This window comes from Astatotilapia calliptera, chromosome 4 (genome assembly GCF_964374335.1).
Source record: "Astatotilapia calliptera chromosome 4, fAstCal68.1, whole genome shotgun sequence".
NCBI lineage: Eukaryota > Metazoa > Chordata > Actinopteri > Cichliformes > Cichlidae > Astatotilapia > Astatotilapia calliptera.
In genome coordinates this window covers 25,471,257-25,498,545 of record NC_137425.1, presented here as the reverse complement: position 1 = coordinate 25,498,545, position 27,289 = coordinate 25,471,257, and the positions used below count along the sequence as shown (strand labels likewise).

At 41.3% G+C, this 27,289-nt stretch overlaps 2 protein-coding genes and 1 pseudogene across 8 annotated transcripts; 2 read left to right on the top strand and 1 right to left on the bottom strand.

The window, feature by feature from the left end:
* The first annotated feature begins 6,798 nt into the window (after window positions 1-6,798).
* Window positions 6,799-15,759, top strand: LOC145428463 (interferon-induced very large GTPase 1-like; annotated as a pseudogene). Its single transcript, XR_013908753.1, has 6 exons — window positions 6,799-6,810; window positions 6,912-7,057; window positions 7,215-7,405; window positions 11,044-11,278; window positions 13,866-13,979; window positions 14,057-15,759. The product of XR_013908753.1 is annotated as an interferon-induced very large GTPase 1-like (transcript).
* Window positions 15,760-18,814: 3,055 nt separating this feature from the next.
* On the bottom strand, window positions 18,815-22,804 carry LOC113021165 (galectin-2-like). 6 transcript variants are annotated; one of them, XM_080300984.1, is made up of 5 exons: window positions 22,645-22,804; window positions 19,992-20,055; window positions 19,771-19,850; window positions 19,376-19,547; window positions 18,815-19,152 (listed from the first exon to the last, which is right to left on the bottom strand). In XM_080300984.1, the coding sequence occupies exons 2-5, from the start codon at window positions 19,998-20,000 to the stop codon at window positions 19,006-19,008; spliced, it is 408 nt and encodes a 135-aa protein (XP_080157110.1). In that variant the 5' UTR covers window positions 20,001-20,055; window positions 22,645-22,804; the 3' UTR covers window positions 18,815-19,005. The 6 variants fall into 6 exon arrangements, with proteins under 6 accessions (XP_080157110.1, XP_080157109.1, XP_080157112.1 ...); XM_080300983.1 differs by having other exon boundaries at window positions 19,992-20,052; window positions 22,645-22,801; XM_080300986.1 differs by lacking the exon at window positions 22,645-22,804 and adding an exon at window positions 22,536-22,595 and having other exon boundaries at window positions 19,992-20,052.
* On the top strand, window positions 20,731-27,092 carry pick1 (protein interacting with prkca 1). The gene is made up of 13 exons (XM_026165623.2): window positions 20,731-20,904; window positions 21,394-21,467; window positions 21,690-21,801; window positions 22,017-22,145; window positions 23,182-23,248; window positions 23,382-23,471; window positions 23,542-23,595; window positions 23,718-23,780; window positions 24,083-24,216; window positions 24,427-24,519; window positions 24,609-24,659; window positions 25,306-25,450; window positions 25,575-27,092. Exons 2-13 carry the CDS (start codon window positions 21,427-21,429, stop codon window positions 25,829-25,831), a joined length of 1,236 nt encoding a protein of 411 aa, XP_026021408.1. The 5' UTR covers window positions 20,731-20,904; window positions 21,394-21,426; the 3' UTR covers window positions 25,832-27,092.
* The last annotated feature ends 197 nt before the right edge of the window (window positions 27,093-27,289 follow it).

The window sequence follows — 27,289 nt, the reverse complement described above, 5'->3', positions numbered from 1 at the left end:
GTTTATGTAGCCGAAAGAAATTACTCTTGGGAGCATTTTTGGCACGAGCGTTTTTTTGTTTTTGTTTTTTTTAATCTGGTTAATTTGATTGGCTGTGCTACAGCTGGCGCTCACATACATACGGAGTATGGTGACATCAGCCGCGAGATTGAGAATGAATGAATGAATAAAGTGAATTAATGGTCCACACTTTTTTATATAATATGCATGTTAAATTTTAGATTTGGGTAAAATATCAAGTCTTTTCAAGTAAACCGGTTCAAGTCCAATTCAAGTCCCAAGTCACTGGTGTAAAAGTCCAAGTCAAGTCACAAGTCTTACAACCTTTTTCCAAGTCAAGTCTAAAGTCATAAAATTAATGACTCGAGTCTGACTCGAGTCCAAGTCATGTGACTCGAGTCCACACCTCTGGTTCTTGAAGCAAACAATATACAGGGAGTGCAGAATTATTAGGCAAGTTGTATTTTTGAGGAATAATTTTATTATTGAACAACAACCATGTTCTCAATGAATCCAAAAAACTCATTAATATCAAAGCTGAATGTTTTTGGAAGTAGTTTTTAGTTTGTTTTTAGTTTTAGCTATTTTAGGGGGATATCTGTGTGTGCAGGTGACTATTACTGTGCATAATTATTAGGCAACTTAACAAAAAACAAATATATACCCATTTCAATTATTTATTTTTACCAGTGACACCAATATAACATCTCCACATTCACAAATATACATTTCTGACATTCAAAAACAAAACAAAAACAAATCAGCGACCAGTATAGCCACCTTTCTTTGCAAGGACACTCAAAAGCCTGCCATCCATGGATTCTGTCAGTGTTTTGATCTGTTCACCATCAACATTGCGTGCAGCAGCAACCACAGCCTCCCAGACACTGTTCAGAGAGGTGCACTGTTTTCCCTCCTTGTAAATCTCACATTTGATGATGGACCACAGGGTCTCAATGGGGTTCAGATCAGGTGAACAAGGAGGCCATGTCATTAGTTTTTCTTCTTTTATACCCTTTCTTGCCAGCCACGCTGTGGAGTACTTGGACGCGTGTGATGGAGCATTGTCCTGCATGAAAATCATGTTTTTCTTGAAGGATGCAGACTTCTTCCTGTACCACTGCTTGAAGAAGGTGTCTTCCAGAAACTGGCAGTAGGACTGGGAGTTGAGCTTGACTCCATCCTCAACCCGAAAAGGCCCCACAAGCTCATCTTTGATGATACCAGCCCAAACCAGTGCTCCACCTCCACCTTGCTGGCGTCTGAGTCGGACTGGAGCTCTCTGCCCTTTACCAATCCAGCCACGGGCCCATCCATCTGGCCCATCAAGACTCACTCTCATTTCATCAGTCCATAAAACCTTAGAAAAATCAGTCTTGAGATATTTCTTGGCCCAGTCTTGACGTTTCAGCTTGTGTGTCTTGTTCAGTGGTGGTCGTCTTTCAGCCTTTCTTACCTTGGCCATGTCTCTGAGTATTGCACACCTTGTGCTTTTGGGCACTCCAGTGATGTTGCAGCTCTGAAATATGGCCAAACTGGTGGCAAGTGGCATCTTGGCAGCTGCACGCTTGACTTTTCTCAGTTCATGGGCAGTTATTTTGCGCCTTGGTTTTTCCACACGCTTCTTGCGACCCTGTTGACTATTTTGAATGAAACGCTTGATTGTTCGATGATCACGCTTCAGAAGCTTTGCAATTTTGAGACTGCTGCATCCCTCTGCACGATATCTCACTATATTTGACTTTTCTGAGCCTGTCAAGTCCTTCTTTTGACCCATTTTGCCAAAGGAAAGGACGTTGCCTAATAATTATGCACACCTGATATAGGGTGTTGATGTCATTAGACCACACCCCTTCTCATTACAGAGATGCACATCACCTAATATGCTTAATTGGTAGTAGGCTTTCGAGCCTATACAGCTTGGAGTAAGACAAAATGCATGAAGAGGATGATGTGGACAAAATACTCATTTGCCTAATAATTCTGCACTCCCTGTAGAACATGCCGAGTTACTGGCTAGTCATCTTCTGGAGATGGTTCCAGACAAGGGAAACAGTCAAACATACAACACAACCAGTCACTCAAATCAGTGCAACAGAAAACCAAACAAAGGCTCTCACGGGCCGCGATGACGAGGGCTCAGTGGAACAGAATAAGTAATCACCCCTTATGAACATAATAATTACATTACATGCATCTTGCATGAAACCAACCCTCAGTCAACCTCAAGTTTGTCCGTATGATAACGGTTAGTCCACCTGGTACCCGTCCAACCAGCGGTCATTACGGGGCACCGGCGGGGTTCATTGGGGAGATGGCCGCTCTCCCGGCTCTCCCGTAGCTCCATGATCCAAACACTTCAGCAGGCTCTTTTGTAGCTCCAGCGAATCCTGTAAGCAAACTCGGGGCTTCTCGACCTCTCCCTCCAAGTTTTCCACTTCAAGGTTGAGGTCAAAAGGTGTAGAGTGAGGGATGATGTACTTTGTCAGGCCAGGCGCCTCAGCATCCAGGTCGCAGCCATCTTCATCACTCATGTGAGTGAAGTTGGCCCCCCCACCTTCTTCAAATCCAACAAAAGTGGTATCAAACGTTTGTGCTACGTTTGTGCTGGTTTGTGCTGCAAAAATTTTCGTTTGTGCTACTATCATTTTAAAGATATTAATAAAAAATTCTAGAGGTCATCAGAGGTCAACCAGCCCCCCCACATTAATTAAATCAAGAAAAATGGGTGTCAATCAACTGTGCTACGTTTGTGCTGGTTTGTGCTGCTAAAATTTTCGTTTGTGCTTCTTCTGTTTTAAAGATATTAATGAAAATGTAAAGGTCAAAAGGTCAACCAGCCCCCCCCCCACATTACCCAAATCAAACAAAATTGATGTCAAACGTTTGTGCTACGTTTGTGCTGGTTTGTGCTGCAAAAATTTTCGTTTGTGCTACTATCATTTTAAAGATATTAATAAAAATTTCTAGAGGTCATCAGAGGTCAACCAGCCCCCCCACATTACCCAAATCAAACAAAAGTGGTATCAAACGTTTGTGCTACGTTTGTGCTGGTTTGTGCTGCTAAAATTTTCGTTTGTGCTGCTTCATTTTTAAAGATATTAATGAAAAGGTAAAGGTCAAAAGGTCAACCAGCCCCCCCACATTACCCAAATCCAACAAAATTGATGTCAAACGTTTGTGCTACGTTTGTGCTGGTTTGTGCTGCAGAAATTTTTGTTTGTGCCGCTATTATTTTAAAGATATTAACAAAAATTCCTAGAGGTCAACCAGCCCCCCCATATTAATGTAATCAAACAAAATTGATGTCAAACATTTGTGCTACGTTTGTGCTGCAAAAATTTTCGTTTGTGCTGCTAACATTTTAAAATTTTTAATAAAATAATGTCTTGATGCGTGCTTAATCATCCAGGTAAGTAAATCCCAAAAGGTTGATTCTGTTCATCTGGACATTTTCAGTTGGAGAAACGTTTCGTCACTCATCCAAGTGACTTCTTCAGTCTCAGCTGACTGCAGGTTTCCCCAACCTTATAAACAGTACATTTGCATAGTGAAGGAAACTAGCGCCACTGAATGAACAATGTGCTGGGGGGTTAGTTCCATGATTGTTAGTATGCAAATTCTTATGACCATTGATCAATGACAACTAATCAAAGCCTACTGATCAATGGCCATGAGTACCATTCACAGAAAGTGGGGAATGGCTACAATCACAGCATTGTAGGATGGCGAAAGATGTACCCTTGGGCCCCCCTTCTCGATTCAGAGATGGTCAGCATCCTGACAGCCCAATGGACGAAGCTGTCTCTCAGTCTGCTGGTTCTGGCCCGGAGGCTCTTCAGTATCCTTTCTGATGGCAGCAAACTGAAGACGCTGTTGAAGGGATGAGTGGAGTCACCTGTAATGGAGAGGACCTTCCAGATGAGGCAGGTGCAGTAGATCTCGTGGGGAGGGAGGCAAGAGAGGTCCCCACAATGCTCTCGGCTGCTCTCACTACCCGTTGTCATTTTTTCCTGCAGAACCCAATGCAGGAGTCATACCACACAGTGATGCAGCTGGTGAGGATACTCTCAACTGTGCCTCTGTAAAAGGTGCTCATAATGGGGGTTGAATCTCTTGTGCTTCTCAGTTTGCAGAGGAAGTAGAGTCGCTGTTGGTCTTCTCCACATTCAGGGACAGGTTGTTGTTGCTGTACCACTCTGGCAGATGGTTAACTTCACCCCTGTAGTAGATCTCGTCGTGGGTCAGCAGAGTGAAGAGAAGGGAGCTCAACACACATCCTTGGGGAGCCCTCGTATTCCGTGTTCTTGGGCTGGAGGTGTTGCTGTCGACCCGTACTGTCTACTGTCTTCCTGTCAAGAAATCTAGCAGCCCGTTATACAGCAAGGTGCTGATCCCCAGCAGATCCAGTTTGTGAAGGAGTTGCTGGGGAATGATGGTGTTGAATGCTGAACTGAAGTCTATGAACAGCACTCTGACATATGAGTCTCTAGTGTTCAGATGTGTGAGGGCTGAGTGAGGGGCAGTTGAAATTCCATCATCGGTTGAGCGTTTTGACCGACTGGTATGCGAACTGAAATGGATCCAGGTTGGGGGAAAGCGATAATTTGATTTGATGCATGACTAACCGTTCAAAGCACTTAACTTAATAATGATGGAGGTGAGTTTGACAGGACGGTAGTCCTTAAAGCAGGAGATAGATGACTTCTTGGGTACAGTAATGATGGTGGAGGCTTTGAGGCATGTGGGAACGACGGCCTGACCCTAGTGATGTGTTAAAGATGTCTGTGAAGACATTTGTGAGTTCCACAGCATAGTCCGTCAGTGCTTGTCCAAGGATGTTATCAGGATCTGGAGCTTTGCGTGTACTGATTTTGGCAAGGGATCTCCACACACTGTCTGGGGATTGTGTCACCACGGTCTGTAGAGTGGGCTTGTAGTCTGTGATGGTTTGTATTCCTTGCCACTGCCTCCAAGTATTTCTGCTGTCGCTGAAGCTTTGCTATAGCTGATGCCACGTGACAGGTTTGCCCTTGCTGTTCTTAGACTCACCTAATTCCCGGCTCTGAAGGCTTGCATTTTTCAACCTTAGGAGCATTTAAACCTGACCTGTGAGCCATGGTTTCTGATTGGCCCGGACAGTGATAGTCCTGGTCTCTGTGACATCATCGATGTTTCTGTATATTCCTGAAAGTCTGTGGTGTTGTCGTGTGTGGCGGCCTGTGGTGGAAAAGCAGTGCCTCTGAGGACCCTTCTGGCCACACCTGTACCTACTTACGAACTGGTTTGGTGACTTTGACCAGGGGCCTGTGGGAACCCATGGCACACCTAGATTTCTGCCTGTACTGACCCTTATGCAAAATAGGTGGAATTGAGACACAGTTCCAAAAGCAAACACAACTGATCAGTGCTGAGAGTGGTCCTGTTGCTGAGGTTGGGATGATCCTGTAATCTCTTATGAACGACCTCCAACGCTTCTATGACTGGGATGCAAGTGAAGACAGATGTAACATCTCTCTCTCTCTCTCACTGTACATGTACTGTTTATAAAATTAGGGAAACATAACCTGCACAAACAAAATAATTTGCAGGACAAATGTTTGACATCAATTTTGTTCGATTTGAAGAAGGTAGGGGGGGCAACTTCACTCACGTGTGTTTATAAGGTTGGGGAAACCTGCAGTCAGCTGAGACTGAAGAAGTCACTTGGATGAGTGACGAAACGTTTCTCCAACTGAAAATGTCCAGATGAACAGAATCAACCTTTTGGGATTTACTTACTTGGATGATTAAGCACGCATCAAGATGTTAATTTATTAAAAATTTTAAAATGTTAGCAGCACAAACAAACAAACATTTTTGCAGCACAAACCAGCACAAACCAGCACAAACGTTTGACATCAATTTTGTTTGATTACATTAATATGGGGGGGCTGGTTGACCTCTAGGAATTTTTGTTAATATCTTTAAAATAATAGCGGCACAAACAAAAATTTCTGCAGCACAAACGTAGCACAAACGTTTGACATCAATTTTGTTGGATTTGGGTAATGTGGGGGGGCTGGTTGACCTTTTGACCTTTACCTTTTCATTAATATCTTTAAAACAGAAGAAGCACAAACAAAAAATTTAGCAGCACAAACCAGCACAAATGTAGCACAGTTGATTGACACCAATTTTGTTTGATTCCATTAATATGGGGGGGGCTGGTTGACCTTTGATGACCTATAGAAATTTTTATTAATATCTTTAAAATGATAGCAGCACAAACGAAAATTTTAGCAGCACAAACCAGCACAAACATAGCACAAACGTTTGATACCACTTTTGTTGGATTTGAAGAAGGTGGGGGGGCTGGTTGACCTCTGATGACCTCTAGAATTTTTTATTAATATCTTTAAAATGATAGCAGCACAAACGAAAATTTCTGCAGCACAAACCAGCACAAACGTAGCACAAACGTTTGATACCACTTTTGTTGGATTTGAAGAAGGTGGGGGGGCCAACTTCACTCACATTCCTCACTCCCCGTGTCTGCGTGGGACACCATTTTAAAAGTGTGGAAACAACTCGCTCCCACAAAAGTTATGGCGAAGTGAAAAAAGCGTTCACACGCAGTACCTAAGCGCTAATATCAGTCAGACAGAGAGCGCAATTAATTTTCATGACCTTAAGTGTTTTTTGTAATTTTTCCTTTTGTATTATTAATTACTTAAACCCCAGGACATAATTAGGAGAAATAATTTATTTGTAATTAGATAAAAAATGCTTTATTATTGTGGTGGGCCGTGGTCTGCGATGCTGCTGCAGGTGAGATGGACTCACCTTCACTGCATCTACAATGATGCCTCGCCGGCTTAAAACCTGTGCGCTGCTTGTGCTGTTGTTGTTTTTGGTGTTGATGTGTACAGCTGGCAGCAGGAGGGCTGCAGCCGTTGAATGTAGGCTACTGTTATAGCAACCGGGTGATCACTGTAAGGGTGGACAGCGCGCGGCTCGGGGTGAGCCGGAGGCTGGTGCGCCAGCGGGACCTGCCAAGCTGGAGACGGAGGTCGAGGTGCGCGGGGGTCCTGCATGAGGGCGGCATGCTGTCCGCTTCGGCACGCAGGCTGCATGGTCCTGCGTGTCGGCCGTCTGCCCAGCTGCCTCTGAGCCCCGGCTCACTTCCACTCCTGCTCCGCCGCCTCTGCTCTGGCCATATGGGTGGCCATCAGGCCAGCTCCCGGGCTTCCGCTGGAGGAGCGGGCGCCCGCCAGAGTGGACACTTCCCCGTCGCTGGGGCGCATGGGGGCGCCGATGGTCCGGGCTGATTCCCTCGACTGCTCGCGGGGTGGGGTGAATGGTGATGGGGGTATGTGGCAGGGCGTGTTCTGCGATGCCGCTGCAGGTTTGGTGGTGGTGATGTGTACGGCTGCAAGCGGAAGAGCTGCAGCCATTGAATGTACTGTTACAGCAACCGTGTGATTATTGTAAGAATAAATGATGCGGCGAAGCATGAAAATGCCATCAGGTCTGCCGTGGTGGGGATCTTTTTTTTTTTTAATCTTAAGTGCAGGCAAACCAGTAAACAAATTAAAACAAATACTGTTGATAAACTATAATACAAAAATTACAATTAAAATTCTCAACAATAAAAACAATTTGTAAAAATATAATTAATATATAAACAACTTAATAACCCCGAAAGTGTCTAAGTCACGTGACGTGTCAGCGCAACACCGAAACATAAGGGGGGGCAAAGTGTGCCTGCTCTCCGCTGACACAGGAGCAGCGAGTCCAGCAACATGGCTGTTTCGTTTTTGCCGAAAGCACAGCATAGCGAACAATCAGAACTCAAAGAAAAGAATCGATCTAACCAGGCTACTATCGATCTGATACCGATCCCGACTTGGGATCGATACTATCAATATTTGGATCGATCCGCCCACCACTAGTTACCAGGTCATGGCAGGACTACAGACATTATCACATGAGATGAAGGAGTTTTCTGGGATTGAAGATCCTCTGGTTGAGTGGTTGACTAATACATTTGGAAAGTATAAAGCTATTTTTTTTTATCATTGACGGTGTCATTGGCTACATTCATAGCTATATTGACTTGTTGTGGATGTTGTCTAATCCCATGTTTAAGGACTCCAATTAACAGATCAATAACAGCTGCAATAATGGAAGAACGTGCAATACCATCCTATCGGATGCCATTGCTGGTTGGGGTCAGTGATGAATCAAGTGAGGAGGATTCATGGCTGAGCCGAGACATAAATTGGAGCCCTTGGGTGTTGAGAGGTAGGAAAGGCTAAATCTATATTGCACCTTTGCATGCTTAGGCTTTTCATGATTAAAAGAAACACTGAATCATGTTTAAAAGATAAAATGCCTGTGTTCGTTTGGTGCGTTCTCGTGAGGGGACAGGCTGACGGTCTGTAAGATCCAGCAACTGACCGAATGAGGATGGCTGCTGATTTAGCACTGACTTGACCACAGGACCTCACCCCAGTTAAGGGGAAAGCTGAAAAGCTGAGTATCACACTGAAGGGGAAGCTGTGGGATAGCAGGCTGAACGATACACATGTTCTTTTGGAGGGTCAGAAACCTCGTACAGCGCTATGTCTGGACTTGAAATACTAGGGTTGACGTAGTAGTGCAGGGGGATTTGCTGCATGCTTACACATCACACTTGATAATGGTTAGAAGGATATTCTCTGGGCCAAGGGAAGTCAAAACAGACTGTCCTCAACTAGATGTTAGAATCAGTAATATTAAAATGATCAAGGCTAGGCAGGGAGGTGTTTTTGCGTCTGTCTTTCTGATTCCAGAAAAAACAGGAGCAGATATGAGGTGAGGTCGGACTGAATGGAGAGGATTCGAATGGAGATATCAGGATGGGTTCCGGAAGAAGACAGACATAATAAGACATAATAATTTGTTATTATCGCAGTATAAAAACTGTACAGCCTGATAAGGGTCATCCTTGGTGTGAGGCAGACTGTTGTGTTCACACTGCCAAAGCAAATAAATTCTTTTTAAACAACAGATATTTCTCCTAATTTTTCCTAATTTCTGAAAAAATTTGAACACGATAGTTGCCATGTTCTTTTTAGAGAGAAGAGGCTTTTACTGACAACCGTTCTAAGCATGCCATACTTTTGAGTCTTTTTTTTTTTAATTTTACTGTCATGAACTTTAGTATCTAAAATGCTAACTAAGGCCTGTAGAGTTTGAGGTCTAACTCTGGTGTATTTTGACGTTTCTCTGAGCATTGCACAGCCTAACCTTGAATTTGCTGGGATATCCACTCGTGGGAAGTTTGTGACATTGTGGTAAGAAACCCCTGAATTCTCCAGACCAACAAACTGCCAAAACATTTGCCTTGATACATTCATTCACTCTTGATCATGATTAAATTGGTAATTAATCATGATCTGTTAATCGGATGCATTTGATTAGCAGCACCAAACTGCTACTTATCGTATTTTCCACGCCATAAGGCACATTTAAAATCCTTTAATTTTCTCAAAAATTGGCAGTGCACCTTATAATCCGGTGCACCTTATGTATGGATTCTGGTTGTGCTTACTGACCTTGAACCGATTTTATGTGGTACACGGCGCTCAAAAGTCTGTCAAAAATGTGTTTTAGTATGACTTTGGTAAGCTACCAAACCACACCGCTTGCTGGCTTGTCAGAGCATTACAACTACCGTAGTCAGTAGCCTCGCAGACTCGGAGTAATCTGGGCCTAAAACTCCGTCCGCTTCAGGTCCCAAAGTCAAACGAATACTGCGGCACACTAAAAGTTGGAAGGATTTAGACAGTTTTTATCTTTAATAAAATGATCAGCGTTGCTGCTTTACCAGATGTAACAATTAAGTTTAACATCCAGGTATCCATGAAAACAGAATTTATGAAATTTAACTTAGTTAGAAGTTAACAGGAAGTTAGCTCGCTAGTTTCCACTTAAACATGATATACCATGTTCTGACTGAGAGATTTCTGAAAAAATGTAAATTTACAGCACTGCTATCACTTCCAACTTGCGAAAGTATTCGGCCCCCTTGAACTTTCCCACATTTTGTCACATTACAGCCACAAACATGAATCAATTTTACTGGAATTCCACATGAAAGACCAATACAAAGTGGTGTACACTTGAGAAGTCGAACGAAAATCATACATGATACCAAACATTTTTTACATATAAATAACTGCAAAGTGGGGCGTGCGTAATTATTCAGCCCCCTTTGGTCTAAGTGCAGTCAGTTGCCCATAGACATTGCCTGATGAGTGCTAATGACTAAACAGAGTGCACCTGTGTGTAATCTAATGTCAGTACAAATACAGCTGCTCTGTGACGGCCTCAGAGGTTTTCTAAGAGAATATTGGGAGCAACAACACCATGAAGTCCAAAGAACACACCAGACCGGTTAGGGATAAAGTTATTGAGAAATTTAAAGCAGGCTTAGGCTACAAAAAGATTTCCCAAGCCTTGAACATCCCACGGAGCACTGTTCAAGCGATCATTCAGAAATGGAAGGAGTATGGCACAACTGTAAACCTACCAAGACAAGGCCAGGGGGGTGCTTCTCTTCAGCAGGGACAGGGAAGCTGGTCAGAGTTGATGGGAAGATGGATGGAGCCAAATACAGGGCAATCTTGGAAGAAAACCTCTTGGAGTCTGCAAAAGACTTGAGACTGGGGTGGAGGTTCACCTTCCAGCAGGACAATGACCTTAAACATAAAGCCAGGGCAAAAATGGAATTGGTTAAAACAAAACATATCCATGTGTTAGAATGTCCCAGTCAAAGTCCAGATCTAAATCCAATCGAGAATCTGTGGCAAGATCTGGAAACTGCTGTTCATAAAATTGATTCATGTTTGTGGCTGTAATGTGACAAAATGCGGAAAAGTTCAAGGGGACTGAATACTTTTGCAAGCCACTGTATATGAATATATGTCAAGCTCATTTCAGTTGGCTACACAACCCCTGGAGTTGAAGCGTGAAATACCTACCTGTCTCACTTAAGATGGTCCACCTTGGCTGTAGGTCCTCTCTGGAGCACTCACCTTATTTACCCACACACTTACTTGGAGAGTAAAAAACCACAATACTACAACATTTTTAGAAGCTTCTGCAAAGGAAACTCATCTGCTGTTGTGTTTGATCCATGAAAAACTGAAGTTTTCCATTGTTGAGGCTGTTTGTAACAAGACTGCCATTGATCTCGCTGGAAAGATGAAGTGCAGCTACCCAGCATTCAGTGAGAACAGATTGAACTTAGGCTACGTTAGTAAAAGTAGTAAGTAAGTAAGTAAAATTTATTTATATAGCACTTTTTTAAGACAAAACGCTGTTACAAAGTGCTTCACAAGAAAACATGTCAAACAAACAATATAGCAACATAAAGAAAGTATAAAAGCATATCAAACAAGCAATAGTACAATATAAATATAAAATAAAACAACATGTTACGCATTAACATTTCCCAAATGCCTGTCTAAACAGATGAGTTTTAAGCTGTTTTTTGAAAGAAGCCACCGTGTCGATGGTGCGTAGTGGGGGGGGTAAACCGTTCCACAGTATAGGAGCCAGGGTTTGAAATGCGTGATCCCCCTTTGTTTTCAGACGAGTCCGTGGGATAGATAGACGACCGCTATCAGTGGATCTAAGAGTTCGCTTTGGAGAATAGGGCTGGAGAAGCTCCGAGATATAGATGGGGGCCCCACCTTGTAGAGACATAAACGTAAAGTTGAGGATTTTAAACTTATATCTATACTCAACCGGAAGCCAATGCAGGGATTTTAGTATAGGAGTGATATGGGAAAATTTATTGCTATGGGTCAAAAGCCTTGCTGCAGCATTCTGAACCGCTTGGAGCCGATTTAGTGAGGCCTTAGAAACGCAGGAAAAGAGTGCATTACAATAATCCAGCCGGGAGGAGATAAAGGCGTGGACAAGCATCTCCAGTTCGGTTGTGGAGACAATAGTCCTGAGTTTGGCAATATTTCTTAAGTGAAAAAAGCAAGAGCGGGTCACGGATTTAACATGGACATCAAAGGACAAAGATTGGTCGAAAATTATCCCAAGATTCCGGGCAGTGGCTTTTATCGACGATGAAAAAGCACCCAGATGTTGACTAATCTGTGGCTTGATATTCTCCGGGGCTAGGATTAAGCACTCGGTCTTGTCTGCGTTCAACTGCAGAAAATTGTTTGTCATCCAAAGATTGATTTCCTTAAGACAGTCCATAAGAGTGGATAGCTTGTCTAATTCCCAAGATTTAAAAGAAATGTATAATTGGATGTCGTCCGCATATAAATGATAGGAAATATTTTTGAAACCGCTAATGATCCGGCCTAAGGGAAGAATATATAGTGAAAATAATAGGGGGCTTAGAACCGAACCTTGTGGAACTCCACATAGAAGCTTAGCCACGTCTGATTGGAAGTTTCCCACTGAAACTAAAAGCGTCCTATCTTCCAGAAATGAGGTGAACCACTTTAGAACAGATCCTGATATCCCTACCGTGCAGTTTAAGCGATCGATTAAGATCTGATGGTCAACGGTATCAAAAGCTGAGCTAAGGTCCAGAAGAACCAGGACTGAGCAATCACCCCTGTCTGCAGCCATCAAGAGGTCATTTGTGACTTTCAGCAGAGCTGTTTCTGTAGAGTGTAATTTTCTGAAACCCGATTGAAATTTATCAAGAATGTTATGCTTCTCCAGCGCTTTCTTTACTTGTAGCCAAACAACTTTTTCTAGGATTTTTGAGATAAAAGGAAGTTTTGAGATGGGCCTGTAGCTTGACTGAAGTGTTGGATCCAGGTTAGGCTTTTTCAGCAGAGGTTGAATAACCCCCTGTTTAAAGCACCTGGGGACAGAGCCAGATAGCAATGAATGGTTTATCAGCGTTGGAATACAATGTTGGAATACGTTCACACTGCAGGCAAAAGCGCATCAAATCCGATTTTTTTGACCCTATGCGACCCATATCCGATCATGCTATGACAGTGTGAACGGCACAAATCCGATATTTTCAAATCCGATCTGGGTCACTTTCGTATGTGGTACTGAATCCGATACATATCCAATGTTTCAGAAAGCGACTGCTGTGTGAATGGTCAAGTCGCATTAAATCCGGCTTTTACGTCACCGACACAAGACAGACGCCAATTATCAGCGCCGGAGAAGACATCGCGAACACTTCCTGGCCATCCGGTGAAACTGCTGGGAAGACAATGTTGGAGAAACGTGAACATTTTATTTGTACTGTATAATCTGCAGATTCTGACAGAAATCTGCAACTATCCTTTAAAGCACCGCTCCTCTAAAACAGCAATAAGGATCATTATTAGGTTATCTATATTATTATGTAAATAATAAAAATAACTTACAGCAAAAATTGGGAAACGTAAAGTCCGAAGTCTTTATATTAAGGGCCATCAGTCAAACAATACTGTTGGTCTGGGTCTAAACCCATATGGAAAAGAAATAGTAAAAACTTATATGTGATTACTCATGAAAGTGGCCACTTTCTCATTACTTTCATACATTGTTTTAGTAAGTATCCAAAACATACAAGTTTCATTATATAATTTTTCAAGGGATCTTATATCTGTTTTCACTCTTATATGCTTTTCATACAAGTTTCACACAAGACAGATACAAACTTTATAAGAGTTATATATATATATCTTTTCCATATGGGAACAGAGCGCGTTGTGTGTGACGTCTTCTTTTGCGCATGCAGGCCACTTTGCGCGTTCACACTGGAGCGCATTTGCTGTCGCATTTTATTTGTAGTGTGAACAAGCAGACAAAAAAATCGGAATTGAGCATTAAGACCTGCAGTGTGAACGTAGCCTTAGAGAAACATTTGTTGAAGTCATTTGCAGAGAAAGAGGACTTTGATGCTTTCATCACCTACATCAGAAATCCAAGGAAGCAAGTAGCAGCTTTTATCAAAGAGAGAGTAAACACATGTCCAGAGAATCAAAAAATGCAGCATTGGATATACTCAGGAAAAATGTGGATGACATCAACAAACTTGTCAGTCAAGCTTTATTTGATGCAACAAATCAAGTCACAACACAGAACAGAGACATTTACATGTGGGTTAAGGAGTTTTCCAGGTTCCTTAAAGATAAACTGACTCTTGGTGCCATCTCTTGTCAAAATTTTGGGGACATAAACAATTTTGACTTTCTTAAAGAAGAGATTGAGAAAGGTCTTATATCAATCACAGAGGAGATGAATCAGCTTTCCCTGGATAAGATAAAGGAATTCAGACTGAGTGTTGCTGGGAAACCTGCCCGTTCTGTAGAGCTGTTTGTACCAACACTATGGAAGATCATGTGATTAAGGACAAAATTGATAACAGTTGCCCCTTTCATCAGTCTCAAGCAGTCAGTGGTGTGCATTACAGAAACACTAAGGAAATGTGTGTTAAGATCTGCACAACAGAAGTTGCAAGTGATGGAAAATTTTACCCAGATGAAGTTTCAGAGGAGCTTTTTCTTTATAAAGAGTACAGAAAAGCTGGGCGAGGTTTGCTAACTGGAGCATTACTCCTGATGAGTATACATCGAAGTACTGGATATGGTTTGTTTGCAAATTTAAGAAGAGGCTAGAAGAGCACTATGGTTTAAGTTTCACAGGACGTGGTGAGATTCCCCCTAAATGGACAGAATTCACTAATGAAGAGGTAAGAAGTGATTAAACTGGTAAACAGAAAACAACTTCACAGACATAAACACACAGGCGAGAATATAGGAACAATAATCATTTTAAGAATGCAGTGAGAAATATGTCAGTGTTAATATTAAATCACTGTGTCATCAACCAAGTTTGTGATTAGGAAATTTTTCTCATGTGGGGAAAAGCAGAAGAATTTTTTTTATTTATTTTTGAAGAAAAACACAAAGAACAATGAAATTATTGTATGTAAGGATGGTTTAAAATTGTATTTAATCATATCTGAAAATTTAAAGTTTAGCTCATGCAGAGTGCATGAATAGTGTTCTTCATACCCTATTTTTTTGATATTGTATGGAAGTTATATTAGTTTGCTAACCGGCTTATGTAATTTGAAATCACACCAATATTATCTTGAGTGTTTCAGTACTGAAAATCCTATATTGTCTTTATCCTTGAATGTTTTTTTATTTGCATTTTAAATGAGCATGATTTTTTTTTTTAAAAATTAACACGCACAGAGAGATATTATATGCTTCTGATACATTAAAGCTATTTTTCTGCTGCTCCTGCCTCACAAGGGTTCACTGCACCAAATAGCTCCTCATGCTTGATTTTGGTTGAGGTTTAAGCCAGATGCCTTTCCTTGTGCAACCCTGAAAGGGTCTTCAGCTGGAACTGAACCAACAACACTTTTGCTTGTCAAACAAATGTGTAGATCACTACTTAATGGAAATATTTTCTCTCAATTTAACATAGCTGAACATTACACTCAAATTGAGATTATTTACCTGGTGGTACATCCGTAATAAATGTGCACTGAGAAAAGCTGAAGTGCCTCAGCATCTGCCAGACCCCACAGCCAGTGATCTATCTGTGCAGCATCTATCCATTTTCTTAACTGCTGGTCTGATTCAAGGTCATGTGTTGCACCATACATACAGAATATTAGAATATTTGTTGGGAAGCATACCTTTAATGACATGTTTTGGCAAAACGTTTGGAGATTTTTCTTTGGTTATAACTGCAATGTAATTATCAGACTGATAATAAACAGATTATGTTCTATTCTTCAAGTCACTGATCGTCTGTGTCTTTTATCCAATATGTACAAAGCTATCACAGTTTACCTATAACTATAAATACATGATCTTAGTCACAGATTATAATTGTGGTGGAAGATTTATTTTCTGATGTATTGATCACATATTTTAACCAAATCACTTTAGTAACTGTAGAATCACTATGCCACCAGTTGTTTGCATGTGGACCACAAATAGGCCTTCTGCTCTATCAAACATACACAATGGGGCCATTGTAAGTTCATGGGAGACATTAAGCAGATAGTGGGGCTCCTTCTGCTTATCAGGGATGTCGATCTCTAGGTAACGGCAGCAGAAAACAAGGTCGTAATTCTCTCTCTCTGAAGAAAAGGGTTTCAAGGATGAGCTGTGCTGAAGGTATAGACTCACCTGATGTGTTGAGGCATTTTCTTTGTCTCTGAGTTTGGTCAAAGCACATAAGACATGGTCAAAGGAGCTTGCAAAGAAAAGCGTCTGGACTTCTTTAAGTTGCTTGAAGACGTTTCACCTCTCATCCGAGAAGCTTCTTCAGTTCTAAGGTCAAATGGTGGAGAGTCCCAGATATAAACCTAGTGGGAGTGACCCCCCACAGAGGGACAAAAGGACCCCCTGATGATCCTCTAATTGCCTGAGCCAAGGTGTGAAACTGGGTGTGGGTCCCAATCAGCCAGAGTTTCGGGTGTGTTCATTGTGAAACCTGGCCCCACCTTATCATGCGAATTCCTGAGATCAGATGGCCCAGGATGTGAGTGGGCGTTAAGGCGTCTGGGAAGGGATCTCAAAACTGGATTATAGATGGCAGAGAGTTGGTGTCGTAAACCCCCGCCTCTGTTCAAAGATGGTCGCTCACAGTGGACATAGATGGCTTCTTTCACTCCTCTTTCAAACCATCTGTCCTCTCTGTCCAAAATGTGAACATTGGCATCCTCGAAAGAGTGTCCTTTATCCTTAAGATGCAGATGGACTGCTGAGTCTTGTCCTGTGGAGGTGGCTCTTCTGTGTTGTGCCATGCGCTTGTGAAGTGGCTGTTTGGTCTCTCCAATGTAGAGGTCTGAGCATTCCTCGCTGCACTGTACAGCATACACCACGTTGTTAAGTTTGTGTTTTGGCGTTTTGTCTTTCGGGTGAACCAGTTTCTGTCTGAGCGTGTTGCTGGGTCTGAAATACACTGGGATGTCATGCTTGGAGAAAACTCTCCTGAGTTTTTCTGATACACCGGCTACATAGGGGATGACAATGTTGTTGTCATCCCCTATGTAGCCTATGTGCCATTTCTCCACAACAGTTGCCCATAGTGCACCTCATCACAGCCACGGAATCTGCCATACGGATTAATAAATTATCACAGACAGAAGCAGAGCAAATCAGGATGAAAGTCTCAGCCACGCTCTCCAGTGCCAAAGTCCCTCCATCCAACCTCACAATACAGGAAAAGAAGGCTGTCGCTTCCCTGAGCAAAGACCACAACATCACTGTTTTACCAGCTGATAAGGGAAGATGCACCGTGGTCCTAAACACTACAGATTACCATACAAAGATCACTACTCTCCTCAGTGACAACAATACCTACGAAGCCCTAAAGCGAGACCCCACAAGCAGCTACAAAAAGAAAGTTATAGCTTGCCTTCGCAACAACATTGTCATCCCCTATGTAGCCGGTGTATCAGAAAAACTCAGGAGAGTTTTCTCCAAGCATGACATCCCAGTGTATTTCAGACCCAGCAACACACTCAGACAGAAACTGGTTCACCCGAAAGACAAAACGCCAAAACACAAACTTAACAATGTGGTGTATGCTGTACAGTGCAGCGAGGAATGCTCAGACCTCTACATTGGAGAGACCAAACAGCCACTTCACAAGCGCATGGCACAACACAGAAGAGCCACCTCCACAGGACAAGACTCAGCAGTCCATCTGCATCTTAAGGATAAAGGACACTCTTTCGAGGATGCCAATGTTCACATTTTGGACAGAGAGGACAGATGGTTTGAAAGGGGAGTGAAAGAAGCCATCTATGTCCACTGTGAGCGACCATCTTTGAACAGAGGCGGGGGTTTACGACACCAACTCTCTGCCATCTATAATCCAGTTTTGAGATCCCTTCCCAGACGCCTTAACGCCCACTCACATCCTGGGCCATCTGATCTCAGGAATTCGCATGATAAGGTGGGGCCAGGTTTCACAATGAACACACCCGAAACTCTGGCTGATTGGGACCCACACCCAATTTCACACCTTGGCTCAGGCGATTAGAGGATCATCAGGGGGTCCTTTTGTCCCTCTGTGGGGGGATACTCCCACTAGGTTTATATCTGGGACTCTCCACCATTTGACCTTAGAACTGAAGAAGCTTCTCGGATGAGAGGTGAAACGTCTTCAAGCAACTTAAAGAAGTCCAGACGCTTTTCTTTGCAAGCTCCTTTGACTACGATGACCTGGATGACTGAGAACCTTCACAGACACATAAGACATGAGCAACCGCGCCCATTTTCAGAGATTGCTTAGGTGATTGACCAGAGTCTCTCCATATTGCAATATGTTATTAAACTCACTTCAAATCATGCTCACTGAGGTGTTTGCAGGTTTTATTTTAAATTTCCACAACATAATTCAGCAGGATTCCAATGCTAGATGGCTTTATTGATTTGACTGATATATGATATATTTCAGGGGTGGCCAACTCCAGGACTACTTTTTTGTTTGGAACTTAAAAGGCCCACCAGTTAACCTAACATGCATTTCAAAAGAAGTTGGAAACCTATGGAGGCACAAGTAACATACAAACTCCACATAGAAAAGTGTTAACTAGGAACCCTCGTGCCCCACATGCATTTTGTATCATTTGGAGCCATTTTTCTCTGCATGTTTTATCTACATGTTTACATGACTATAAATAATCAGTTACTGGATTTAGCAAAGAACTAATATATTTGCATTTTCTTCTATTGTTCCGTGTCATCATACTTTTACTCTTTCATGCTTTGACTTATACTGTGTTTGTGAGAGGCTGCAAAACCTTAAAGATGACAAAACAGGATTATTTGACTGTAAACATTTTATATCATTTTGCACAACAGGACATTTTAATCCACTTAAATGTATTAATTTCTCTTTATCTCTTAATGATTCTTCAGTCAATAACTGACTGTTATTGTAAGAATAACATTCAGACAGTCAAACCTCATCTATAACTAAAGTGTTAAACACAGCATCTGTTTACAGTTGTATCTCTTAGCAGATCTTGAAGGATTTCAGTTTAAAGTCTCCTGTGACTCTGATGTAGCTGATGGTACCCATACCAACACGATTTGGAAACTGGACTTCCTGTCCATCAGGAAGTTCCACTTCAAACGTGTCTTCAGCCAGTTTCAACACAATCTGAAACATAAGAAAAATTCATAAGAAAACATTTTTTCCAAAACACAATCAATTCCAACCCAACCTTCATCCCCCAGCTTAATATCTGCAAGAGTATTGGTGTGTTTTTTGTGTTTTATGTGGGTAAACCAAACATCCATTTGATCTAATCAAAAACCTTTGTGATATTCATAATACTCAGACACTCAGTACATCATCAATTACTTCGATCACATTCCCTCACCTTCACATCAGCACCCCTCTGTAGGGGGTTGTGAATTTCCCGTTTTTCATCGCCCCAGCAACCAGCAATCTTTGAGTTGCACACCAGCACAGCACCATCAGTGTCATCATGGAAACGAGGGTTGAAGTGCAGTGCCAGGTCATCTGCATCACAGCCAAGATCAATCTGGAATCTGTTGATCAGAGGTTGTACAAACTATGTTTTAATATCAATGGCTTGCAGAGCTTTGAACACATGATCACACAGTGGAATACAAGATATAATATAATTTGTAAAAGTCCACTTTGTGCTAGATTGGATTTTCCTACTGCAGGATTAACAGCATATGTAGCTTTCATTCAGTTTATATGGTTACTGTACTGAAAAAATAAATGTTATGAGTTTTGTTAGCTTACCTCTCTGCATCATGCAGAATTACCCCTTTTATTTTCAGCTCATCTCCGGCTCTCAAATCCACATTCTTCAGTTCGAGTTCCTGAACACATGGTTAGAATATAATCTGAAGAAGTCTTGAGAATGAAATAACTTTGCATTTTCAGTTTTGCAAATAATTTATTAAAGGGTAAAATGTAGTTAATTTGTTGACATGTAGTGGCATACACAAACCTAAGCTTACCATACTCATACTGGTTGCTGGTGAACAGTCCTGGATGATGGAGTGTCAGCAGAGGTATAGTCTACTGTGCCGGGAGAAAAAAAGGTAAATGGGGTAACTGTGAATTCTAGTTTATTTCTGATGCAAGACATGAGTTTTAGTAAGATTCTCTTTTGACACTGACTCATTCAACATCATACTATATTCAGTACAAGCACCACTCTGTTTAATCACCTGCAACAGCAAATTAGTATATGAACAAATTAGTGTGATTTTTGTATTTTTCATTGGTATTAATTTTGCATATTAATGAGGGCCTTCAATATACTGCAGATGACTCTAGAATAAAATAATCTATACTAGTGCACCATACCCATGCAATAAGTCTATTTTGCAACAATTGTGTTTGTATGCTTGACATTTAAAATGATCTACAAACAAGATCATTAGTGAAATGTACATCACTTTTTCCATCAAAACAAATCTGTAATAATATTATATTTGACATAATTTCATGCAGGGGCAGGTTGACACTCTAACCACTGGATGGCAGTAAAACGCGTAGTCTAAATTAGAAACAAGCGAATCCTGGAAGGACTTTGATTAAATCTGCTAAAATACAATTACAGTGTTTTCATATGAGCTGATGAGAAGTTTAAAATAAATAATCTGTATCATTTACACTGAGGAATATAGAATTATAGACTGTAAGACAAAACTAGAAAATGATCATCCAGTCCTTCCTTTTGTAATACGTTTTAACAACAACTTCCGTCACCCTGCCGGAAGTGACAAAATAAAGTAAATAGAAGCTGTCTTTAGATCGAGAAGTTGAGATAATTGCGAATAAAAAGGGCGATTCAAAAAAAAATATTTTGATTTTATGCACACTGAATAATATCTTTATGACGACTCTGTGCGACGCCTAAGAAAGGTAAATTGTTAATGGCCTGCTGACGTTTCAGGGGACAACATTAGCTAAATGCACCTGCTATTAGCCTACAGGCTAGCCGCTAATAATCCAAGTTCCTTACTGACCTCGGTCACTGTAATGAAATCTAACAGTGACTGGTTTGTGTGTGCATGCAGATATATTAAGTGCAACAGTTACATTAATTAAAACGTATTTAAATGGTTGTTGTTAGGATGTTAGCATGCACTGCGGGTTACCAGCTGTTTGCTCTGCTCCAGCGTTTCCTCACTGACTCCACAGCGATTAGATTTGCCGCATCAGGAAAGCAAAGCTGCCAATTTTGGTGATTTTCCGATAGTCCATCTGACTATAAACTACTTTTAAATTCACCGGTAGCTCAAACTCTTAAACGTGTTCTGATTCTCACTCTTTTAATGAGCGTTTCTTTGGTTTCTGATCACTAGATCCAGTTAAAACCTTTGATTTCTGTTTTATTGTACTCTCTCGCAGGTTTCACAGGGACAGGAGTGACGCTGTCCTGCAATGTTCACAGATATGGACTATGAATTGGAGGAGGACAAACTGTGAGTCATTAATGAGCTTTCTCTACCCACCCCGCCGAATCACATATGCTTTTCATACATTATAAACATAAATCATTATTAAACATCTAAAACAGTAACTGATAAGGTGAATGCCTTGATATAAACTGTGATATAGTTCCCTCATTACAGAATGTCCCAGAATAAGCTGAACAAAATGCTTCAAAGCTCAATTAGTGTGGGTTTTTTTCTCTGTCTTAACAGGGGGATACCAACAGTGCCTGGGACTGTGACTCTGAAGAAAGATGCTAATAATCTTATAGGCATCAGCATTGGTGGTGGGGCTCAGTACTGCCCTTGCCTCTACATTGTTCAGGTGCACACAGAATAATTTATTATGACTTTATTTATTAACATGTCATCGATCACCAGAAGTTTCCATCATGCTTTAAATGTTATAAGACTGTATCTGTCTCAGTTTGCTGCTGTTTAGCATACGGGTCATTAAATGCAGCTTATCGCCTCTTATTCAGGAAAAATAACTGTACTTTGTCACGGTACTTTTTAAATGCGGTTGCTGTTGCTTTGCAGGTGTTTGATAACACACCAGCAGCTTTGGATGGGACGCTGGCAGCAGGTGATGAAATCACAGGTGTGAACGGGAAAGCAGTCAAGGGCAAAACTAAGGTGGAGGTGGCCAAGATGATTCAAGCTGTGCAGGTACACCGACTCTGAAAGTGTTTATTAAAAACTCAGCATTACACTATTGACCATAACTGCTATTTATCATTACAGTGTGACAAAAATGCACACAGTTTAGAATAATAGTACAGTCATTTTTGCATCTGTAGCTACAAAAACTCTCACCATCTCCATACACACTAAAGAAAAAGATGCATTTGACTGATAGCTTTATTAGCCTTTTCAGATTTTTGGTAGTTGTTGTGATGTGATGATTATTTCCATGGATTATTTTGAATACAATAATAGTGTCATTGCTGTGAAAATCTTATGACAGCCTTGTTGAAATAATGATGTTAACATGAGCCCTATTATTAAACTCTTGTTTTTAATCTTTTAAACCTAAAGACAGCGACTCTTCATACTCACCCTCACCTCTGATGACCAGTGCCCCATAATGAAGAAAAAAAGAACCAAACCACAGAAACACTGTGTGTCATTTAAAAGAAATTTTGAAAATAGTTAAAAGATGACTCACTTTTTTATGTCCAGCACAGTCCAACAGTTAGTGAGATATGAGCCCACCTTCCCACTGTAGACAGGACACTGTAGGAGTGACTTCACTGGTTTGCTAAGCTGTGCTGAAGAGGTCGGGACAATAGCCCGTAGCATGTGGCGTACCGTCACCGGTGAATAGTGGCGCTGTTGTTTTGGCATCTTTTGTTCACAACCCAAAAAATTCCATGACTTCCTGCGTGGTGGGATAAAGATGGGGTTCAGTGTGGGATTAAAAGGATTAGGTGGTGTTGCTGCTGCCCGTCACTGAAAATACATTTCACACTTAGCACCATGAATGTTGCACATTATTAATTTTAACTTATCTACTAAGGTGAAATGTAACTTTCTTTGAAGCATGCATAGCAGTGCTTTGTACTGCATTCTTGCATAATCTCAACAAAAGCTAAAACAGTTCTATTTCTTATATTTAGCACTGCTACAATAGATGCTCTTCCTCTCACCATCCTATATTTATTTATTTATTTGGTTCATTTAACTGTTGATCCTATTTTCACAGGGAGAGGCAGTGATCCACTACAATAAGCTGCAGGCTGACCCAAAACAGGGGAAGTCTCTGGACATAGGTATTTATATTTATGTTACTTTCTTTTGAAGCGTGCACTGCAGTGCTGTGTACTGCATTCTTGCAGAATCTCAACAAATCGTTTTCACTGCTGCGTTAGTTTGTGTTAAACATTGATATTTTCTGTGTTTCAGTGCTGAAAAAAGTCAAACATCGACTCGTAGAGAATTTGAGCTCAGGAACAGCGGATGCTCTTGGACTCAGTCGAGCTATTCTATGCAATGGTAAGACTGCTAAGATGGTAACTGCAGGTTTGTTCATATCTACTTAGATTTAACTTATTCTTCTTTACAGATGGACTTGTCAAAAGACTGGAAGAGCTGGAGAAAACGGCAGAGCTGTACAAAGGTAAAGAATGATAAGATTCTTTACCTAAACATGTTAATCATGTAATGTGAAAACTCCATAATCACAGATATGAGAGAGCTTTTAATCCACAGAGACGCTGTTGTTCTCTGTTTGCGTTGCAGGGCTTATGGAGCACACGAAAAGACTACTGAGGGCGTTTTTTGAGCTTTCTCAAACCCACAGAGGTCAGTCACTATATCCAAAATCACAAACGAGAAAAACAGTATTACACCAGTGGAATAATCCACTCTCACCCCCAAGCGAAAGTTTGCTGTTGTTTTTTTTGTTTTGTTTTTTTTCCCCAATGAAGGCTAAAACCTGGTGGAGCTTTTAGTTGAAAGGTGACCATAAAATGAAGAAAAATGTCATGTTTTCATACAATGTCTGCTTGCTGGTGGAGTTGTATTTATTACTTTTTGTTTTCTAACTTCAGCAGATCTTTGCTCGTAGCTATATCTGAGCGGTTTCTGGTTTTGTCCCTTTGCAGCATTTGGAGATGTGTTTTCTGTCATCGGGGTACGAGAGCCCCAGGCTGCTGCCAGCGAGGCTTTTGTGAAGTTTGCTGATGCTCACCGCAACATTGAGAAATACGGCATTCAGCTTCTAAAGACCATCAAACCTGTAAGCACAGATTTAATTTATGCTTTGAGTCATTCATTGTACTAAAAGTGCACACATCAGTTAAAAACATTCATTTTAAAGAAAGCTTTGGAAAATTCTGTCTGTGTATACTTTACATTGTGTTCCTTAAATCTGTCAGAGTGAAATTTATTATGTAAGATGTCAGTTTTCCAGTGGATGTTAGATTTTAAAGTGTCTCTCGTTGTGCAGATGCTCCATGATCTGAACACGTACCTTAATAAGGCCATACCAGACACCAAGCTCACCATCCGCAAGTACCTGGATGTGAAGTTTGAATATCTGGTGAGACCTGCGGTGCTGTCACTCTGTTTACTGAAATTCACTGTCAGCCTGTAGGTTGAATAACAGGACGGGTTTTTTGTGTCTTTCAGTCGTACTGCTTGAAGGTGAAGGAAATGGATGATGAAGAATACAGCAGCATCGTGAGTCACAATTTTTACTGATTTAATTATATCAGTATGATATTGACAGTTGATGTAAAAGTGACATTTTGATTGCAACATTTCTTCCTGTTCAGTGTGTCAGATTATTCTTCTATGAGGAAAAATTTGACCCCAGGAAAAATGTAACCGAAACCTGCTACTTTTTGAACGTTCTAAAGCAGAAAGATGAAAACATTAGAAAAACTGACTGTAAGAAGATGGAACATCACATTTGTATCTGCAGACTAACTATAGATGCCCATCTTTAATTATCATGAGATCATTATGTTCCTCTCTCTAGTTATAGGGATGGTACCTTGAAGTATGAAGCTGCTTGAGATGACTGCGTTTAATCATGTTCTGTTTTGTACAGAGGTGTTAGATTAGAGTCAGACTCGGTGATAACAGGTGTTCTTTTTAAAAGGTGTAGATATTTACCATCTCAGCATGACCGCCTCTATATCCTTCATGCTCACAGTCAAACTTTAGTTCACCACACTGATGCAGACTTAGCAAGTGCAAGTTTTTTTTTTCTCTCATTTTCCCATAAGCACTCTGGGGAAGAACTGGCTATAAGCTTTCCTTGGATTTCCGCAGCTGAAAACATGTTTGATATAACCAGTAAATCCTATTTTCCTTCTCACAGGCCATGGGGGAGCCTCTGTACCGCGTCAGCACTGGTAACTATGAGTACCGTTTGGTGCTTCGGTGTCGGCAGGAAGCCCGCGCCCGCTTTGCCAAAATGAGGAAAGACGTCCTGGAGAAGATAGAGCTGCTGGATCAGAAACACGGTCTGTTCTTGCTGTTTTTCACCTTTAGCTATTCCCTCCTCTGTCCTCCGTGGCCTGTAAACAGATGCTGAGGATTTAGTAGCTTCAACATGTTGCTTTTGTTTTCTTTCTTCCCCATCTCCAGTTCAGGACATCGTGTTCCAGCTGCAACGCTTCGTGTCGGGAATGTCACATTACTACAATGACTGCTACGCCGTCCTGAAGGAGGCAGATGTGTTCCCCATCGAGGTGGACCTCTCCCGCACAATGATCAACTACAGCAGCCAGCCGTTCTCCTACACAGACGAAGACGAGGAGGAAGAGGGAGGCGGAGAGGGAGGAGGAAGCAGTGCTGGCAGACAAGCAGAAAACGGAGCGGAGAAGCTGATCGATGACGAATGAGAAAGCCCGCATGCGTTTGTGTTTACCATCAGTTACATTTAATGTCTACACACTCAGCAGGCAGGGATCCTTGCAGCAGAAAGCAGCTGCAGGAGCGGTTAACACTGTTCACACAGAGAGGAATACTGATTAGAAATGCTGCTATGATACTGTATGTGGGCGTTTTTACAGTTGTTTCTGTGGATTGTTAAAAATTCTATAGCTTTACGGTTACTTTATGATATTATTTACATTTGCAAATTTTCACTTAAAGAAAATCATTTATGGTGTCTCATAAGGTCATCACTGAAGGAGTGTGAGAGACACAATCAACTGAATGAAGCTTTATTTTGTTGTGAGTGATGTGTTTGGGTTTTAATGTTTCAGACTGGGATCTGTAAGCATATGAGGTGTGCCTTTGCTCTCTGTACAGTGAAGTGTACTGGGTCTGAGCTGTTTCAGTGTGGATAATATTTATTTTCTTTGCTGCAGAACCTGCTGCATCTTTGACGTTTATTTGTTTACCTGCTTGAAATGATATCACACTCTAAATGTTTGTCACTGCAGAGAGAAATTCTCAGTGCAACAAACCACTGGATAGTTTTACAAAATGTCAGGGTGTTTGTTACATTCAGCCTTTTTCCTCCATCTTTGCACATTTTAAGTTGTCTGACCGAGGTTCTTTTTTTTTCTTTGTCTAAGGTGTCTGTTTTATCTTCTCGGGCAGCATGCTTCAGGTGGAGTGTTCACATTCCCCTCACTACATTTGCATTCCAGCTGTGCCCTCACAGTATGATGAAGAAACTAAATGGATGCACAGCTTCACCGTGTTGTAAAAAGGAATTTAAGAAAAAACACTAGAACTGTGTAGAAAAAAAGGTGTAAAAGCTCTTTTACTTACTGTTTTATTTATTGTGTTTATCAAATTATATCTGAAAATTTATTAAGGAAAAGTTAATCTGATAGTTTATTAAACTGTTCCAAAACCTATCACTAGGGGGCAGTGTCGCATCAGCTCTTAAATGTTTCTTTTTGTTTCTCTGAATGCAAAGAAAGGGACCCATTGTTTATGTTTCTTAATTTTCTTGGTTGGTTGCTTCGTACTACGTCATAATGACTTTTCGGAACTTGACTAAATATATGATCATTTTAATGAATATGCTGTCAGTTTATTTTCTATTTTAACTTTCTTTTACCTCGATAGGGTCTGTGCCACATGAATTGCGCAGATGCACTGTCCGTGACATTGTAATATATCAAATAAAGTAAATCCAAATATAAAGGAGGGTTGTGTGTTAATTATAAGAATGTAATCTCGAAGCCTCCATGAATATGGGGCTTTTGCTTTCAGTTGTAAAACGGAACGGAAACATGCCAGCTGCGCAGAAAGAATTCTCTTCGCTGTAGACGCGTCATGTAACTCTGAACTAAACCTTCGAAAAGCCCACACACGGCTCCGGACTCAGGCTCTGGTACCTA